The sequence below is a fragment of the Brachypodium distachyon genome, chromosome 3 (genome assembly GCF_000005505.3).
Source record: "Brachypodium distachyon strain Bd21 chromosome 3, Brachypodium_distachyon_v3.0, whole genome shotgun sequence".
In the NCBI taxonomy this organism is placed as follows: Eukaryota; Viridiplantae; Streptophyta; class Magnoliopsida; order Poales; family Poaceae; genus Brachypodium; species Brachypodium distachyon.
Window position 1 is genome coordinate 46,976,763 of NC_016133.3, and position 20,741 is coordinate 46,997,503.

The window sequence follows — 20,741 nt, forward strand, 5'->3', positions numbered from 1 at the left end:
GCAGGCCGCGGTGGCGGGTGCTGGTGCAGGCCGTGACGGCGGAAGGCACGCCATGGACGCGAGGTTCTCGTGCTGCGCATCCGCCGGCATGACCGGAAACGGTACTGCAGCCATACCTGCAGCACATCGAGTCTGCCGTCGACGACATGGACCTCCCCGTTTGGGCTTCGTGTTGAAGACGGACAGCATAGTCCTAGTGCACGCAACGTGTTTGATCCTATTTGGGATGTGTTTTCCCATTGCTCCATTGCCACATTTTTACCCCAAGTGATCAGCTTTTTTGATACTACTTGTCATGTCTTTTATCATTGCTCAATTGTCATAATTTTTTATCCTTAGTGACCGTTCTAGTTGCCATTTTTTTATCATATTTGTTTTGTAATTGTGCAGATAATTTTCAAGGGAGTTGTCTTTTGACTAAGAAAATGTGGAAGCAATGAGATGTGATGCGATGCTTTTTAGTGAGATGAGATGTGAAATGGCAGTAATGTAATGGATGATTTTTCCGTCCGTGTAAATTTATCTGAATAGATTTGTTTAGTAATAAATTGGATAGACACAGTAGTTCTAAGATGTCCAGATGTTTTTTGCTAACGTGATACACGCACTGTGGAAAATGAACGATCTTGACCGAGCTGCGTTGCTGGGCCTTTCGCCCTGCGTACTACTAGGCTTTTGCGCTGCTGCCAGCTGGGCTGATGTGCCTGCGCATGCGAGGAAGCCTGGCCCATGCGCGTGCGAACGGAGACGGCGGCGTCACCGGGCGCCGTACGCTAAGCGTACGTGGGGCACGCCGCTGCGTAGCCCTATCCATGAATGAATCCAGTTAGCGCAAGTTTGATTTGAACTCCAGTGCGGGCACGAAATCCGCGTGCTGCTCCCACAGTATATAGTACTAGCTGTTCATGGGATCGGGTCCGTGTTTTGGGCCCGCAGGCCCGGCGCGAAGCCTGACAAAGCCCGACGGATTCAACCATCTCGTCTGCTAGCAGTACAAAATTAAATTCGGAAAACGTACGAGATATTTCCGGAATATATATCCGGGAAAAGGTGATGGAATTCTTGGGGTTCAGTCTTTTGTCGCGTCGGTGGGCGCCTGGGCATCGGATCTGGAACTCCTGGCCGGGTGCGCATTTCTCCACGCACTTGCACTACGTGGGATCGACAGCGGAGACAGACTCGGACGGCTCGGAAGGGTACCCATGCATGCATGTAACACATCGATGGACGTTGCGTGGCCGTACGTGCTCGCGTCCGTCCGGCCTTTCTCACGCGTCCCGTCTGCTGGCCTCGCGGGCGCCCCACTTGATTGCATGCCCTCCCGGCGTTAAGCTCGGTCGGGGCGTGCCCACGCCAGCACCGCGGCAGAAGCTAAGAACGGAAAGAAAAAATGGCAGCGTAAAAGGTACTAGTACGACTAACACATCGACATCCTTGCAGTTGCAGCCGTGCATGCATCCAGTGAACGATCGATGCAACAGCTAGCAAGGCTTTGATTCTGCTGCAAGTACGTGAGCCGTCGGCCTCGATCCAGCCTTTGATTACTTACCCGTGAGTTGGATCGAAATGAACTGGCTGTACCTGTACGTACGTGCATGCCTATGACTGTGTTTGCAGCTGCAGTACTCGATCTCTCACGCTAGCTAGCAGATAGCTGTGTGCGTGACTGGACCATGCATGCATGCGCCCTTTTATTTGACAGGAAGGAAGTAAGGAATTGATGAGAAAACACTCAAACATACAGGACAGGAGCGTGTACGTAGGTTTCAATTCGCTGGGTGCGCAATGCGCATGCATGCATGTACGTTAAGCCTTGTTGATGTTATACGTGAGAATCCAGCACCATGTCCGCCTTTTCGCGATCATCTTGTCGCGGGGGCGTACGTTCCTTTACATTTTACTTCCGTGGCCGGATTAGACTTCTGAAACAAGAGTCTTAATTAGCACAAGAATTGTACTACTCCGAGTAGTACTATTACTCTCAGCGACAACAAAAAAATTTTGGGCGTGTCGGTGTCGTCCCTGCATGCTGCCTACCTATCCTAAGTTCGTAACTTTTCCTCGAGACCAAACTTGGCGCCGGAGAGATCTTTGTAGTTGGCAAGTCGCCTCTGAAAGGAGAAAAAAGGACGCCAATATTCTTCTTCTTTTTTGACGAAACGGACGCTACTATTCGAGCACAACTATATATCCCCTCTTCGTCACGTCTCTCGCGCCAACTAGCTTCATGCATCCTCTTTGCTCAACTTGACAAGCAAAACAACCCCAAGTCTCCCATCTCATCAAGTCTAAAGAGGATTGCGTTTACATGCATATTGACTGTTTAGTAAAGCAACAGCTTCCTGCAAATTACTCCTACTAATTTTCCTTGGCAACCTAACGTGCACGAGCATCGTTTTGGATTGTTCCTTAACTTTGAAATCAAAATGGTTGATCGTATCATTTTAATGCCAGAAAAACGAGCATCATCTTTGGGTGACTGGCGGAGGACATGCAAACCAAAGCAAATCAAGCGTCGTTAATTCCAACCAAAGAAATTGGAAGATGCTGATGGACAATGAACAACAAAGAAAAGATGGTTGTGTACATCATTTTGATGCAGAGGCTGGGGGTTTCATCCTCTTTTTTGAAGAAAAAAAAACAATGAAGAAGAAAAGGAGACCGGTGCGACATGAGGTGTTGTGGCATCGTCTGGACTGCGTGTTACCTTCAACTACGTCTGCGGTTAACAAGTGTCAATGTGTCATGCTGTGGGCTCAAATGACCGGTGCCTTTCGACCACCTTGAAAGTGCTAATGTCGCAAAATCTGATTGTCGTCGGCAAGTCATTTCTCATTAATTTGGTGGAGGTGTTTCCTAGTGGTTGGCGATCTCGGATGTTTTGGCTTGTTGTTCCTCGTTTTCTTTTATTTTCTGATGGTGGTGTGCGTATCTTGTTGTATCACTATTTTTTTCATTTACTAAAAATAGTTTAGACTGGCTAATGATTGCCGTAGTTCACCTTTAAAAAAGAACGAAAGAAGGAAAGAAGAGGCCGGAGCATGCAGCTCAGATCAATTTGTTGAACCCTACACGCCATTCTGGCATAAGAGAAGTCAATGACTTCAAGCTTAATTTCTCCACCGAATTAATTGTATATCCTAGCGTAATGTGCCTTTTTTTTATCTGTAGCAATCTAAGCACTGATGACAAATACTCCTAAAACATATGAAGCGCAGAGTGAAAAAAAAACAAGAGAGGATGGTCAAAAAGTACTCCCTTTTTCTTTTTCCAAACTCCCGTGCAATTTTGTCAACTTTGGCCTACCTACATCTCGGCAGTCGGCACCAACCAAGCCATGAACCATGATCAGCCAGCTGCTCCAAAGTCCTGGCAGCAGCTTCTTTCAGTTATCAATTCCCTTTCTCTGCAGCTCCTCTGCTCCATCTGAACAAGAATTGCATCTTGCATGCAGAAGCAATCACATGCATGCATGGAGATGATCATAATCGGAGGTTGTAGCTTGTACTAGCTATAACTGATTGAACCAGTACTAGATGTTGTAGTATTACAGCTTTTGGCCTGGCTTTTGGGAAAGCAAAAGAGAAAAGATTGAAGGCAACAGAAGCATCAACAGCTTGTTCTGCACAGAAAAGGAACAGAATGCAAGCAAGGGGCAAAGATTAAAGAACATGTGGTACTACTAGCATTTCCAAAAGAGAGGAAGCAATCGAAGAAACACAGCCCGGAGACCCCTCCCCCTTCAAAAAAGGTTCATGTACATCATCCTGCTGCTACATGCTAGCTACAACTAACCATGATGATATACATGATATCTACGCATCCCTTTCTTTCTTCATACGTACCCTACATTTCCCTCTTGGATCAGGGGTTGTCTTGGTCATCCGCTCCAATGGAATTGTGCTGCCGCGAAGGCCCGGAAGGTGGCACGGTGCCCCGCGGCAAGAAGCCGAAGAAATTGTTGGAGATGCCTCTGGCTAGCGGCTTGCCCTTGAACGGTCGCGTGCCTCTTGATGCATGGCAGCTCGATACTAGCAATAGAAGCACCAGAAGGAACCACCATGGATGCACACATGGCCTCCTGCTGCTTCGTGCTTGGAAGTAGCCGGCCATGGAAAAGGACAGAATAGGCCGGCGGGTGAGAGAGTAATTGAGGATTTGAGGGTTGGATCTGGGATTGATCGAGTTGATGGTTTGTTGTGTTGAGGTGATCTTTTGGAGTAGCTAGCTAGGAGAAAGAAGGAGAGGAGACCTGTGGTTGTGAGCAAATGGTGGGGAGGGGAGAAGGGTGGTGATGATATAGGGGGCAGGAGTACAAGGACGATGAGAGTACACTGCAAAAGGGCTGGTTATTAAATTCGTATAATGGCATTAGCATGGCATGCATGGAGATGAGCCGTTCAAACTTCAAAGTCCTTGGAAGAGACAAATTCACAACTTAACAAGCGCACGATGTCTAACTATTTAGGCATTTGCAACGGGGCACCAGAAAGTGCACCCAGGAGAAAACAATGAGCATGCTCATATCCTTGGAATTTTCCATGTTCCAAACATTTCACTCATTTATTTGAGAAAACTTAAAAATCTTCTAAATTATTATGATATGCTATGAAAAAAATAAAATATATATGTTGATATATGATACAAAAGTAACAACTTCAAGTAATTATATGCACCACAGTCGACCTTTCTTGTGTCAATATAGCAATGGTTTACGCTCTTTCGTGCATTGTGAAGTATCTCTAATTGCTAAAATTTCACTTAGTTAACCTTACCACACACATATCTTTTATTCATGCATGCTAGGATGTGCACTACTCGGTTGAAATATATTGGCCTCATTTCCCATCAGCTTAGGTCTTTTGTTGAACTAGTTTGATGCATGGTTAATGAGGAAGGCCTGAGATATATTTTGATACGCCCCTCGTGTTTAGGCTCATTAAGTCCTTACACATGGGCTTGATTGCGGTCACAAATATTTTTGTTAAATATTGTGTGTGATCGGGTCTTGAACTCGTAACATCTAGGCGCTCTCATACATGTTACACTGAATTGCATGCGCATGTACTGCGTTGGTCAAGTCATATTGGGTTATATGCACGGAACCAGTTCACCCAAAATCATAATTAAGCCACTCTCTCACACATCTAGAATCCTTCAAGCCTTTGCTGCCATATTGATGTAGGTTGAATCCTATCATGCTGGCCAGGTCTTGAACCTATAGGACACCTCTTATCTCTAATGCCATATTGTTGAATTCTAAAGCTTCGTTATTTTTGAATTATAATGCTTTGTCAAATCTTAAATGTGGGATTGATGCATGCGACAAGTTGTTTTATTAAATAGTACGTCTATCGGGTCTTGAACTAACAATTGCGCACACCAACCAGTTCCATAATAATGGAGAATGGCGGACAATACATTTGAATGCACATGTAATCCTTTATCGAGATGAGTATAACCATATGTACCTACACGAATCTACGATTTATGGCCCCCTTCTTTTCGGCTTCCAGGACGGGCTTCTCGGAGAAGCTGCTCTCCCCCAGCTTCCGGGAGAAGCCGTCCTGAATTTTTTGCTAGGTTTCCAGATTAGGTTAGGCTAACCTAATTTGGAAGCCTAACAAAATTTCACATGCGGCTTCTCCAGAAAGCTGAGTGAGAGCAGCTTCTCGGAGAAATCCATCCTAGAAACCGAAAAGAAGGGGCCTATATACCACCTGTTGAATACTACACTAAAAATACTATAATTTGAGTACTGTAGATACTAATAAATGGTTCCATGGATTTGTCTATATGTATGGAACAATGAGGAAGCACATATATAGCTTAGCTAGCACCCTATAGGCGTCCTCGAGGGTGAGTCGTGTAGGAGTAGTGATGGTGCCGTGGTGGTGGTGTGGTTTGGTGGGATCGGGGTGTTGAAAATGTTGGGTGGTAACAAATGTGGACCAGAGGAAAAAAGGGGTCCCTTGAACAAGTTAGTCACGCATGAGCAAACGGAGGCAAAAGGAGAAGAAGCGGAGAGGAAAGCGGGCTCGTGTCTGCGTGTAGGTGGATATGCTTGGCCCACGCGTATATCAAAAAATAAGGTTGGCGTATCTGTCCCACCTCCAGACAGACGAGCATGGCACACAAGCACGTACATGAGTATGTGTTTGTTCTCTGTGCGTCGTAGTACAATGTACTCCATGTACATATATGTACACAATTTATCCAGTTTTACAGAGTGTACATGTTGATCATATCTATGTAATGATGTACTCCGGGAAGCTATCTGCTGTCGTCGCTCGAACAAAGAATGCGCTCGTTTGGAGTGCTACTAATTAAAATTTCAAAATTTCTGCATGCATGAGCCTGATTATTACAGAGTTAACCAGGCTTTTCGTCTGCAGAATTTAGTGTCTCCAGCGCAACTCTGTCCAGCTCAAAACGAGTCAGAAAAGTTGAGACAAGCAGCCCAAAGGAACCTGTCCAAGAGAGCATGCAACAAAATTAAATCACATCGCCCTAAAAAAATGCATACATATTACTACTTCATGATGATTAATTGAAAGAAAGAGTGACCCCAAATTATGATCCCACATGGCACAGGAAAACAACACAGCACAATTTAGCTACCATAATACGGCCAGGATGTGTAGTACGTGCAACAAAAGCTAGCTAGAGGCAGAAAGTGAGAGATATAGTAAGAATTGTGGCAATCATGGCTGCTGGTCTCCTAATGCTGCTTTGCTGAACAAGGGGACGACCCCACGGCTGCTTTCCTGTCCGTTGTATCAAACCAACACACGGGTGCATGTCTTCTAATACGGCCCTGAGATTCAGGCTTGGTCACTGAACTCCGGAATCTTGCTCCCGTTTTTTCTGCAGTTCCAGCTGAACAACCCCCGGAGGCTGCACACAATGTCCTTATATATATTTCCATCTTTTGTTTGATACTTGTGGCTACTTGTTTCTCCATGCATGCCTTATAAAGAGAGATACAGGCATTGCTGGCTGCCAGGTTGCTCTGTTTTTTGCGTTCCGGGAGATGTTAGAAAATGGTTACGGCTTCAGGACTTCTAAACACTTACCGCTGACAGAAAAAATGCTGAATAAATTGTGTTTATATGTTGCCTTATTACGTACTTGGGTTATAAGCCACATGTGGGCGGCCCATCTTAGCTTTATCCTAGTATATTCCTATCAAGCATTGTATGTTGGGTGGGTGGTCGTAGAACGTCAAACTGACATGACCCTGACTGAAATTTGTAACCTTCACTGTTAAATATAGGCCACAGTAATGCTTGAGGTTAAGTTTCAAAAAACAGAAAAAAAAATACATTTCAAAATGTCTGTACGTGTCCTTTCACTACACATGTCTGCACGTATGATCTGGCTCTGAATACATGGGGTTCACTTGTTAAGTATTTGCCCTGTCAAAATCACGCGCAATCGTCCTAGAAGAACTGCAAGATGGCTTAAAACATACATACCCAGCTTGCATTCCAACAGCATGTCTGTGCCTTCAGCTGCCAGGCACCATATCTCGGTACTCGACCACCTTAATTGTCCTGCAGTCACTAACCACAATGTATACCAGATTTGACAAGCTTTATAGGAAACGGAGGACTCGAAGAATTTAAAAAATAGATTAGAAAACGTCAGGGGGATAACAAGCTGGCAAATCAGTGGAACAAAGAGTTGCAAGTGAAATAAACGAACGTACAGCTGCATACCGGCATGGAGAGATAGGAAACAAGGAACAGGAAATGCATCCACGGAGAGTGCGGACCTACAAGCAGACAATCTCTCTTTTCTCGCACTGAAACATGAGGAGATGGAACCGCTATTTTTTTGAAGGATGAAATATATTTATTAGACAAGTGGTGATCACAATAGGTCGCTTCTAGAGCACAGCCCGGAGCTAGGGATGCAAACAGGAACCCACATATATCTCGTTTTTACACCAACCTCCAAACATTCAAGTCAAATTTTGAGCAAAATTTGAAACTACTAAGTCAATTAAGCGCATCCCGCTCACAACCCTATCCGGAGCTGATCCGTGCAGCACCTACTCAACAGCTCACAATCAGTACTTCGCCAAATTATGCACTTCCTGCATCCTTCTGGAAACTAGGACCATCGCTAGGTGTGTGATTTCGCTCCAAATGTTTCCAATTTCAGATCTATACTTGTGCGGAGAAAACTCAAGGTCTGGTCAGCCATTCTTGTAGCCTTTAGGAACTGGGGAGTGAAAAAGAAAGGCTTGGGAATTATAATTCAAATTAGTATGTTAAAAGGCTTCGTTTCTCTATAGCCCATTTAAGGCCCAGTACAAATTATCGGGTGTTCCCGAAGGGACAGGGCCCAAAACAAATGAAAGATTGATTTTAGAGAGAAACAACAACTCACTGGGCCTAACTACTCTATCGGTGATTCGGTCCGATGCACCCAACTTCGCTGGACTTCCAAAAAATAGCAGGCCCGCAACACCGTACCCTTGGAACTTGGAGTGCCGTTGTCACTGCGACTTGGCAGACGGCAGCAGCGGTCGTCTTCCTCCATGGATATGTGCCGCGGACACGACTGACCAAACCGTGTGCTGTGAGCAAATGACCTCCGTGTTATCTTTATGTCGTTGGTTAAGTAGTACCTCATGATGTCCACCAGCTGCATGATGGATACTGGTGGTGCGCAGCACAAATTTTGGGCCTGTTTGATTCACCCGATTTTAAAAAGGCAGTAATAGAAAAAAAATGTAGGATTTGTATGTCATGACATGTTGAGTCTTACAAGAATTCAAAATACATGAATGCGAAGTAGAAGTTGTTTGATCGCACCACAGGAAAAATACAGAATTTGCTTAAACTATTCTATGCTACTCATAGTTATCATAAAGACAAAGAAAAATTTAAAATTTCACTAGTCCGCGGGAATATCCATATGGTTTCAAATCCAGCAAATCAAATGTGCTAAAAAGAAAAAAATCTTAGAAATAGAATTCTTCAAATTTCCTATGAAATTTCTTTGAATCAAAGGGACCCTCAGCTTGAAAGACTAAAATTGGATATAAACACATAAGTGCAGGTATCAATTAATTTATCTTCGAAGTTTTCTTCTGACAAGATGATCGCATCAGTTACATCAGTTCCAAGAGCTTGAACTGTTCTGGCAAGAAATGATGCGGTGCGCGACCCTTTCGGTGCACATGGTCATTTCAACTACCAAGGATGAATTGGTGAGGTGGAAGCATGCCGGTATGGTTAGGGGTAGTGTCTTCGAGTCGGCCCGCGTGGCGAGTAAGTGGCTTGCTAGCACATAGTCCTTTGTGTTTTTTGTGTTGCCACTTCGTGGCGTTGTATGGCCTCTCCGGCGTTGTATTAGCTTTCTTCTTTGATTGATGATGCACCTGCTGGATTGCATTTTGGAAAGAAAAAAAAGAGCTTGAACGACCGGTTGCTGACACATACCAACATTAGTTGGTTGACTCCAACGATTTTCTCTAGGGTCAAAGCTTCTTCTCGCTTAAAAGTTAATTCAACCTTTAGCCATGCCAACATGCCTGCAAGACTTCTCACGATTAGCTCATTTGTGGTTAGCCGAACTTTTCCTTGCTAATTAAGTTACCAACTACAACAAACCAAGCACAATCAACATTGAGTTGGCAATGTTGCCTTGCCGCCATATTCCCCAACTTTCGGCTGATGAATTCCGCGTGGCGCCGACTTCTGAATCCCCAAGTAGCAGGGGGAACGAAGCTGGCTGATCGATCTAGACCAGAGCCAACTGCCAGAGGTGTTTTTTTTTTTTTTTGAGAGGGCCAGAGTTGCCAGACAGGTCGATCGTTTTCAGGCGGCTGCACCTGATCTAGCGTTTCCGTGTGGGCCGCACCTGGAAGGATCAGGACAGCGTTTGGCGGCCCATCTCCGGTCACCCCGCCCGAAGGACGGCGATGCTCAAATATGGACGCAGGCTCCGAAGGCATATGGGCTGATCTGAGCGGTTCCTTCCCTCGCACGGGCACGGCACGCGAATGCCGGATGCTCTGTAGTTTTTTTTTTGACCGGAAGCTATAGTAAAGACTCCGACAGCATATATATTAATATAAAGAAAATATTTACAAAGAGTACAAGGGGAAGGCCGAAAGGCCCGAAAGAAACAAGGCACTAAGGCACAAAAGAAACAGACACAAGCCAATCTAACAGCTCAGATTTGGCAACAGGAGAAAGTCTAACACTCTGACGAAGGAGTTCGGCCTTGAAGTTCTGAAACCAAGTTCTTTTGGAAGGCATGATCTGATTAAAAATTAAGCCGTTTCTTTGCTTCCAAATGTGCCAGCAGGCGGAGATAAAAATTTCTTTGATGCAGGACTTCGGCGCTTGAGATTGAATGCCCCGACATATATTATCAAAGGTGCCCCCGGAATAATAAAGTTGATGGAATTCCAGCATTCCAAGCTAAAGGAACATCTGAAGAAAAGGTGTTCACGGTCTCCCGAGAATTAGAAGGGCAAAGTACACAAGAGATCTCTCCGTCCCTATTGCAGCTCTTTCTTTCCATAACGTCCCTTGTGTTGGGTCTATCAATAGAAAGCAACCAGCAAAACCCTTTTAGTTTTAGAACACATTTGTTCTTCTAGATCCAGGAGAAGGAAGCTGATCTACCGAAGTCCTCAAAGAGGTGAGAGTAAAAATGCTTAGTGAGAAAAGGACCATTGCCGCGAGGACTAAGCCAAAGATCGTTCTCATCTGGGTCAGGCGAAGCAGTTGTCACCATGTCTAAGATAATCTGCAGCTCTGCCGAAGCCTCAGAGGAGAGGGGGAGATGAAAGAGATCATAAGGATCACTCATGGAGGCGAACTTCCGAAGCGAGATAGATTCATCATTGGCAAAGGAAAAGATTCTGGGGAACCTGGTGTATAGGAGGCCACCCTCCCAATCATCCTTCCAGAAGGAAACAGTCGATCCATTTCCAGGCAAACAACGAGCGAAATCTTTGAACTCCGGAATGAGGGCGGTAAGGTCTCTCCACCAGAAGGAGCCCTTGCGGCTAGGACCATCAGGGATGGTGGAGTAGTAATAGGCTTTCCAGACCAGCTTAACCCAGGGAGCCTCATGATTGTTAAAAAATTTGAAAAGGAATTTCATGAGCTGGTGTTGATTATAGGCTTCAAGATTGACAATCCCGACTGCTTGTGGCCGGATAAAGCAACGGAGTGCAGTTGTCTGGGTCAAGAAAGGAAGCATGGTACGCAGCACGTCTTATGCATCGGAATTACATTATCTATTACTATCTATTAAATTGAAGTCGGTGGTGATTGGCACGGAAGCGGTAGGTCAACTTTGTTAAAATTACAACAAATATGCCACTTTCCGTTATTTTCTCTCATTCCTGTCTTATTCACGATTCCTCCTCCTCCACCTTACGACCAACGTCACCGCGCCCGCGTGAACCCATGCCCGAGCCTCCCCCTCCACCCCCAGCCCGATTTCTCCTCCTCCGTCTTACAACCGATGCCAACTGACGCCATAGCACTCCGAGCAAAGCCGTCACGTCGTCGTCCGCTTCACCTATTCTCCCACCACCTCCACCGTCGCCAGCCGCCGGACTCGTGGGAGACAGCCGACCTTGACGGCGCCGTGAGCTGCTTGCTCCATTCTGCCCGCCGCGTCAACTCCTCACTAGACCTCACACCCCGGTGCAACCGCATGACCGCATCCCCCAGCGCCCTAAGCGTCCCGACCTTCCCAGCCTTCGCCAACCACCTGCGCACCTCTTCTAGCTGATTCCAACCACCGGGTTCCGTAGCAACGCACGGGCACACCTGGTAGTCATTGCAAAATCTGACTGTTGCAGCAAATAACTTCACAAAATGCGTCAGGAAATATTTCACGTGCCTTCGATCAGCTATTCCAGAAAGAAGAAGAAATAATTTCACGTGGCTCCATTAAACTATTATTTGAGAAATACGAAAAAGGGAAGTGGAGGATTCGTATAGTATCATGTCTAGCCCTGTTGCATGTTGGCAGGAAAAACAGTAAACCAAAGAGAAAGAAATGTCCGGACGGAGCTGTGGCCTGTGTAGAGGAGAGCAGCGTACGCGTGCTGCTGGGTGGTCCCGAACGAAAAAGCTTCCTCTCCGCGTCCACGTAGGAACAAAACAAAGACACGCACGCACCACATGTAGACCTTCTGGTTCTGGACGTCTGTGGAACCTTCGCATCGCATCGACAATCCCGTATTGTACACGTGGGTGCTTCTCGGAAACCCGGCGGCGCCCCTTGGAGGCGGGAGTAAACATCAGCACGCGAGGCAACAGCGCGCTCTAGTTTTGTTGCGTAGCGTCGCGCGGTTCAGGCGTCCCCTGGCCCTGGCGTCGCTCTCCGTTGGCCGCGAACGTCTCAGCCGCGGCGGCCGACACGTAAGAGAGCCCTACGCGCTCCATACCCCAGAGTCCTAGTCCCCGGCGAGACCGCGATGCGGCCGCCCAGCCAGCGCGCGTCGACTTGTCAAAGTAAGCAGAGGCCAGAGAGGCTCCAGGGAGATAGAGATAGAGGAATAAGCTGTTGTTCACGAGTAAACGGCCGGTGGCGATGGCGCGTCTCGCGCGCCTCCAGGCTCCAGCTACGGAGTGGACCAGATAACAGCCCATTTTTGCTGTCCACGGAAGGCATCGGTGCCAATTGGCAACACGGTAACCAGCGGTGTAAGACTTTCTAATGAGTCGCACAAGCAAAACATCTTCGTAACTGTGTTAGAGCCTAGGACTCGAGCATCTCCACGAGTTCAGCTACCAGGTAGGCACGCTGCATGCACGCAAGAAAGTGCAAGCAACCCCAAGTGGAAACATAACAACGAATGCACCCCCCTGCCCCCATTTTGAGCAGTAGTATTTAGTTTTTGAGATCAACATCACGTACTCCCTTCGTCTAACAAATGATGTCTCAAGTTTGTCAAAATTTGAATGTATTTAGACATGATGTAGTGTATAGATGCATTCAAATTTGGTTTAATTGGATCTATGCCACTGTCTATTCCACCGGTTGGAGATATGCCATTACAAAAGCTTGACTTGGAGAAATGCCACTCTAACTTTCTTATACCTCTATCAATGCCATTCTGTCCACTTAAGGCAATAACTATTCATGAAATACATGTATTTCAACGTGTACAGCAGTATTTACCATCATATCCTATTTACAACGTTCAACAGTACGTTCGAGTCTTCCAGGCACCATAAAAGTTTAAAAAAATTTATGCATGTGTCTATACGTATTTAGACAGTACAGTTGGGGATGGGATATGAGAAACGCGTGGGGATAAGAGGAATAGAACTATTTGACTTAGGATTGGGAAAAAACTGTCCGTATAGAGACGTATTTAGACAATATACGTGTTGGTATTGGACAAGATGTCATTGATAGAGGTATAAGAAAGTTAGAGAGTGACATTCCCCAAATCAAGTTTTTGTAATGGCGTATCTCCAACCGGTAGAATAGAGAGTAACATAGATTCAATTAACTCTTCAAATTTAATCAAAATTGAGACATCTGGATTACCATTTTTGATGGTTTGTTATATTGACTGCACGGGCTCCCGTAAGCGGTCGACTTAATCTAGTACTCCAGCAACACGGCGGTTCGCCCATTGGCACCAAAGAAACCACAGCTGCCAAGGCGGAAAACAGTACCTAAAGCAGCGTCAATACGTCACATCATTTCGTGTTCTTTGACTCCGGCCAACTTTCCTCATTCACACCTTAGCTTCTGTCCTTCTTGTAAGGCAAACCCCCAAAAACAAAATAATTGCAGGTAGGTTCATGAGAAAGTCATGCAAGTTTTTTATAGTCTAGATATTGCTCCTTGTTTTTGGCATGTCTCCTCTAGATAGTCTAAATAGTTCAAAGCACCCCAGACAATATTGTTGCAGCTGCAATTGAACCATTGTTTTGGTTACCGGGCGGTGATGTAACCACTCGGTAACTGTGTTTACCGCCCACCCACGGTAAATGTTCTTACCGACAAAAAAAATACATGATTTTTTGAAATATTTGAATTTAAATGCTTAGTTAATAAATAGTATATACACTCGTATCATGCTGCAGACAGCAAACACATCGTAGCGCACTGGTGTACTCCTTGGGTTGAGATCGGCCGCGGGTATTCGAATTCGGGACCTGGCAGTTTCGTAGCATGCAGAGGTTCCCGACCACTGAGACATGGCAGCGATTACGTCAACTATGCATTCAGATTTTTCTTATACGCTGTACAAAAATTAAATTCAAATATTTGATTTAAATTTGCCTGGTTACCGCCCCCCCCCCCCCCACACACACACAGAGTAGCCAAAACCTGATCTACTAGTACTCTTGCACTGGATGTTGCGAAGACACTAAAGATTTAGGACTCGCAAGGAGGCAAGGACGCGGGCGTCATTCATTTGCTGGGTTTGTCTCGTCCTGTAAATAGCAAAAGAATTTCAATTACTCATTCAATATAAGACTTCATGTGCCAACTAATCGGGTTCATGTAGTCAATGATGTATGATTTCAGAAATAGACAACACGTACTATGATATGTTTTGGCATATGCCTGGCCTTAGGCAATTCGATAGGAGAAATTCTGAGAAGCGTTGAACGACTTATAAGCCACTTGTGAACTAAAAATTCTTTTGGCAACTTTCGACACAGGGAATGCAAGTACTCTCTCCGTCCAACAAAATATGTTTCAAGTTTGTCAAAATTTGGATGTATCTAGACATGACTTAGTGTATAGATGCAATCAAATTTAGTCAAAGTTGAGACATACTTTGTTGGACGGAGGGAATAGAAAAGTTCTTTTAGCTTCGATCAGTGATCTCAACCTTTTAATTTTTTTCTTAACATGCATTTAGGACTTTTTTAAGAAAAAAATACATCTGCTGAGACGTAAATACATGTGTTTGCGGACATATGCCTAGCCTTAGGCGAGTCGAATAGATGCTTGAACGGCGAAGCCGACGGACCCGACGGGTAGCATGGTCGATGGACCCGAAGGGCGGCTCGCGTCTGAATTTCGGTCCGCCGCGACCCATTTCTATCCCAAATTTGGGTTGAAAATTGGTCGGGGCGGACAACACATTTGAACTGCGCTTGTCCTCTTTTTGCTTTTTTTTTTCCTGTGGCCCGCATATCTATGACCAATAGAACGGACCAAATAGGTGGCCTCGCTGGTGACACTGCCATACCCAAACAGATAAAGTGTTTTGGTCTGTCCGGACCGCGACCAAACGGACAAAAACGGCCACAAAACAGACCGGAAATAGGGTCTCCCGCTGTAGTTGCCTTATTATAACCCGAAGAGCCTTTTGAAATAAGGTGATAAACCAGGGTGTAAATAGAAAAGACCACCGCATCTTATAAATACAGGCCCAAGCTTCCATTTCCACTCAATTCTCCCCGCCCCCACTTCTCTCCGCAACGGCCAACTGCCCAACTGCTTTGCAAACAACACAAATAGCACTACAGACTACAGAGAGCTCAGGCATCCACTCATTCATGGGAAGGAAGGAGACAAGCGGGAGGCTCTCGGCGGAGTACCATGGCCTGGAGGTGAAGGTGCCCAGCCTGTTCCGGTGCCCCATCTCGCTTGACGTCATGCGGTCGCCGGTGAGCCTCTGCACTGGAATCACCTACGACCGCGCCTCCATCCAGCGGTGGTTCGATTCGGGCAACAACACCTGCCCTGCCACCATGCAAACTCTCCCGTCCACCGACCTCGTCCCGAACCTCACGCTGGGCCGTCTCATTGCCCTCTGGGCTTCCACCGGCGCTTCCGGCGCCTCGTCCCTCGCTCCTTCCCCGGTCGGCCCCACCCCGGCTGCCGCGGCCGCGGATCTCCTGCGCCGGATCGCTGACCCCAGCAAGGACCCCTGCCCCGCGCTCCACAAGCTCGCGGCTTTCTTCTCTGAAGACGACGTCGACGAATTCGACAAGAACGCGGTCGTGAAGGCGTCCGGCGCCGCGGAGACCTTGGTCGCGGTGCTCCAGAGAAGTAGTACTAGCCAGTCGGACGATGATGCCGGTCGCGGCGCGGCCGCTGTAGTGCGGATTCTCGCGGCGATGGCCGCGTCCGACTGCGGCATCGAAGAGGAGAACAGGAAGCGGGTCGCCGCCGCCCTCGCCGCGGACGCCGCGTCCTCGGTCGCGTCCCTGGCGCGCGTGCTGCGAAGCAGGGCTCCGGAATCGCGGGTCGACGCGGCGAGGCTGGTGGAGTCGATGCTCCGTGATGCCGACGCCATGGCAATGCCAGGCGTTAAGGCGGCGGTGGCCGAGTCAGAGGAGATGGTTTCCGGGCTGATCCGGCTCGTCGGCCTCGTGGACGGCAAGGGCCGCAGCCTGGACAGCCAAGCCGTGGAGGCCGGTCTTTCCTGCCTCGACGCCATCGCCGGGAGCACGCGGCTCCCGCGTTCCGAGATGGTCCGGCTGGGCGCCGTCCAGGCGGCCGTGCGCGTTCTGAGCGCCGCAGACGACGCCGCGTGCACCACCGGCCTGGCCCTCCGCGTCCTGGAGGCCACCGTGAGCTGCGCCGAGGGGCGCGCCGTGGTGTGCGAGAAGGCGGAGACCGCGATCCCCGCGGTGCTGTCCAAGATGACGAGGGGCGGGACGATGCGCAGCGCGGAGGCGGCGGTGGCCGTGCTCTGGGCCGTGTGCCACAAGTACAGGGACAGGCGCGCCGTGGAGGCGGCGGCGGCGTCCAAGAACGGGCTGACGAGGCTGCTGCTGCTGATGCAGAGCGGGTGCTCGCCGGCGGCCGAGCAGATGGCGTCGGATCTTGTCAAGATGTTCAAGGTGAACGCCAAGACCTGCATCGCCGGCTTCGATTCCGCGTCCATCCACGTCATGCCGTACTAATGTAGAAGCTCCAAGGGCGGAACTGATGGATGGGTCGTCGATTCCTGGAACTGTTTCCTTTTTTCGATAGCTGCTTCGTTCAATGAGTACTGATAGATCAAATTCGTTCGTTATTTAGGAGGAAACATCTTGTAAATTGTTAAAGAATTTTGATAGAAACAAGGGAACTGATGAGAAATTTAATCTAACGATTCCTGCGGTGCTCAATTCTTTGCTTTCTTGTCCAAAATACTGACATGGCTTTCCCATGACACCAACATTGCGGGTAGGTGTTGGCATTTGGCAAGGATGGCATGACTCGTATACCGCATCAATCACGTGACGTATCCACATCCATTCCATAGTTGGAAAGCAACAAAAGAGATATGTGTTGGTCAAACAAGGAAAACAATGCATTAGGCCTAGTTTGGTTAATCTCAGCCCGGTGGGGATCAAAAGGAATTTTTCTCAATTCCTCTCAATCCTCTCACAGAAGGCAGTGCCATGCTCCGCCGCCTCGAGGACTCCTTCCTCGGCCAGCCGCCTCCAGAACTTTTCCTTCCTCCTGCCTGGGCCAGCCGCATCCAATCTTCTTCCTCTCCTGACTGAAGTTTTTTTTTTATTTGCATTTGTTATCTTTCCCCAATTTTTCCCTTCCTCCAGAACCCTATTTTACTCCTCTGATTGCATTCTTCTCTGTCCGATTGAAACATTCTAGGTGTTGCTGGACTTTGTTGTGATGTTGTTAGCCGGTAGAAGATAAAGATTCATGCTGCCAATTTCATTGATGCAACGTACTGACATACGTGTGCAATTCCTTTGTTTGTCGATCCAAACACGAATTAGAATTGGTGTCTTGCTTGAATTCTATGAGTCAATTCGATGAACAACCAAACAACAAAATTGGAATTTAGGTCCAATTCAGATTCCTTGGTGAATTGGTATTCGGCTCAATTCAATTCCATGCTCCCCAATATCTAAACGAAGCATAATATCTGTAGGGATTTCTGAAACCGAACGAGGCCTTGGGGCGCACGTCCTGCATAGTTATTCGCGGTATTTTCATTTGAGTAGCATGATAAGATGCACAGATGTTCCAGCAATCAATATGGCACATGCTATGAGATGGAGGTGGGGTCATTAACTCGCTCTTCATGAACATGATCATGTTTGGCAATTCCCTTTTGAGCGTAGCCATGCCCATGCATGATACTCTTGCCTAGCCTAAACAAGAAGCTAGTGCAGAGAACGTAGTACAAGTTGGTACTCCAGAAGGAGTGCTTTACCCATTACAAGTGCCTTTTGACTTACAGAGTCGTACTAGCACGGAGCCATGATTGATCATAAAAGAAAGGGAGCAAGGAAACCAGCTGCCAAGCACCTACAAAAAAGAAAGAGGCAAAGGCAAAGCGCCCAGATCAAATCAAGTGTTGCGAGGCAGGTCGCCGACCCACATGCAATGCAATCACGCAGGCAGCGCGGCTTCGTCTCCCCTTTTGCCTGTAATCTTTTTCCTTCCTAATCGGACCACACTTAACCGCAGAACCTGCTTGAGCGATCACAAACTCACTCTTATCACTGATTTTGTTTTTTAATGGCAGACTCGGTCCACGTTAGGTTAGGTAACGTACTCCTTTAGAAAAAATGAGCGTGCTCAGTCTCAGCGGCGTTGGGCCGAGTTTGAGCCCAAAATACTCAGTGCAAGAGGAAAAAGCCTGCGAGAATGAATAACGTCGAGCCTAGTTCAGACTTGATCAAGTATTTAAATAAGAAATTTCAGTAAATAACGTCAAAACGGGCCTACTGAAGCCAACAATGTAGGGAGGTGGAGAGAAAGAAAACGCCCACCTGGCCATAGACAAACAGTTCTTTCTTGGGCCTTCCACGAACGTGCCTCAAATATATAAAAAAAGAGATCCTCTCTCTCTCAAAAAAAAAGAGGTGGCTTAGGGTTTAGATGCATAGACACGGTTCGCTAAAAAAAAACGATGCACAGACACGAGTTCGCACGAGAGCGAAAAAACCCTAGCCGCCGCCGTCTTCGAGGAGGATTCGATTTCCAGCTGCTCCTCTCATTTCTGACGGCCGATCTGGCTTGAGAGACGGTGGAACCACATATCAACGTCTGGTATGGAGACGCCTTCTTTTGTTACGTTTGTGTTCTTCTTAGTGGTGTCTTAGTGATGGAGACGCTGTCTTTTAGAAGATTGCGTCTTGACTCTATCATCATCTTGGTATAAGCATTGCAACCGCTATGGAGTTAGCGGTTCTCACAGCACGCCTTTTCGTGTTTTTGGTCTTTTTTCTTGTTGATTTACCATGGAGAAAGAATTTTACAGCTCGTTTTGTAAGGGGTATGACCCCAGCCATGATACGTTCAATGATCTTAGTTTCTCACCGTTTAAAGAAGGGCGGCTCAAGTGGTTGTTCAAACCCTTTATAGTTAGTTCAGCTTGTTTAAGCATGGTAATCTGCAATTTTGTCAACGAATACGTAGGAAAGCATCAAGATGTGAATGATGGATCAAGAGAAGTTCACTTCTAGATATTAGAATGGAGCTCTTAGTTTTGTTGAGTATCTTCATCGTCTGTATTCTTTCGTCTGTATTGATCCATTGTACTTTATTTCATGAATGAATAAAGCCCCCTTCTTTTAAAATGCATAAGCATGGTATATGAAAAAAAAACATGGCCTGATCCTTGTACACTAACCGGAGCAATGGTTGTCTCATGTATAGTTTTCATGGGTTATGTATTGGAGCAAAAATTTAAGCCAAACTTTCTCTGTATCGTTCAAAATTTATCGGATGTCCCTGAAGGGACATTAAGCCAAGCTTTCTACTACTGCGGGTCCCATCCTTTTCTAGAACTGATTCGAACTGTGAAGGTCTTGCTGCGAGGTCAAAGAAGTGTGTCGTTCTGTCAGACCCAGAACTATCATTTGACGCGCATGCTATCTTCAAATACTATGTACACCCTGTGCTAATACTTTTGGTGCAACATCACCACTTACTATCATTTGTCGCGCATGCGATCTGAGGCACTTATTATAGTTCAATGTTTTTTTTCGAAATAGTTTGAAGTTTTCGGTATATATAACTCCAAAATAAACATGGTTGGATGTTATATCAAAAGGAAAAAAATGTGACTCAAATCTAAGAAAATATTATTTATTTTTGGAATAAAACATCTAAGAATTTTTTAGGTAGTCGACTGATAGACAAACGTTCATGTCGATCAGCCGAGGCGAGAGAAATGTGCGATTAATAACTATAGCCGTTGGTCCGCGCCAAGGGCCAACCTATTGTTGTTTGAGATCGTGACGTGGAAAATACGCACGCAACGCCACGCCATGCGGAACGCAGTGACTGGTTGATAAGGACAGGCGTGACGTAACCGACGTGGGTCCAAAAGATTCCCGCGCGGGCAGCGTGGTGGGCTGGTGACCTCTCACGGGATTCGGAATCTCGATATTTTGCCCTTTTCTGGGCCCGCACGGCGCTAGGGCCCAATCGTCAGCCCGCGGTGATTAACACGCGAGAGGGACTGTACACCGCTCCACCTGCAGAAAAGTCCTCATTCTCAAACAAAAAAACCTGCAGAAAAGTCCTATACTACACCTACGCGTATAATTTTTTGGGCGTAGACATAAGTAGTAAAACAGTACGCATAGTCTTCAATTCATTTTTTTTTCTGCTCTTGCTTAACGTAGTTTGCCACTTGAGTAGACCAAGGTGATTATTTCACAACATGATCTAATCGAGATCACGCAAGATCCAGAAAAATTAGAATGACTGTGCAGCGAGTCACGAATCCAGAGCGTTAATTCTTACCAAAATAAATAAATATCCAGAGGGTTAATTCTTACCTACGTAGAGTACGTAGA

At 46.7% G+C, this 20,741-nt stretch overlaps 1 protein-coding gene across 1 annotated transcript; it reads left to right on the forward strand.

Moving 5' to 3' along the window:
- The first annotated feature begins 15,423 nt into the window (after nt 1-15,423).
- On the forward strand, nt 15,424-17,084 carry LOC100826055 (U-box domain-containing protein 27). Its single transcript, XM_003575044.3, has one exon. The coding sequence runs from the start codon at nt 15,522-15,524 to the stop codon at nt 16,875-16,877; it is 1,356 nt and encodes a 451-aa protein (XP_003575092.1). The 5' UTR covers nt 15,424-15,521; the 3' UTR covers nt 16,878-17,084.
- Nucleotides 17,085-20,741: the final 3,657 nt, after the last annotated feature.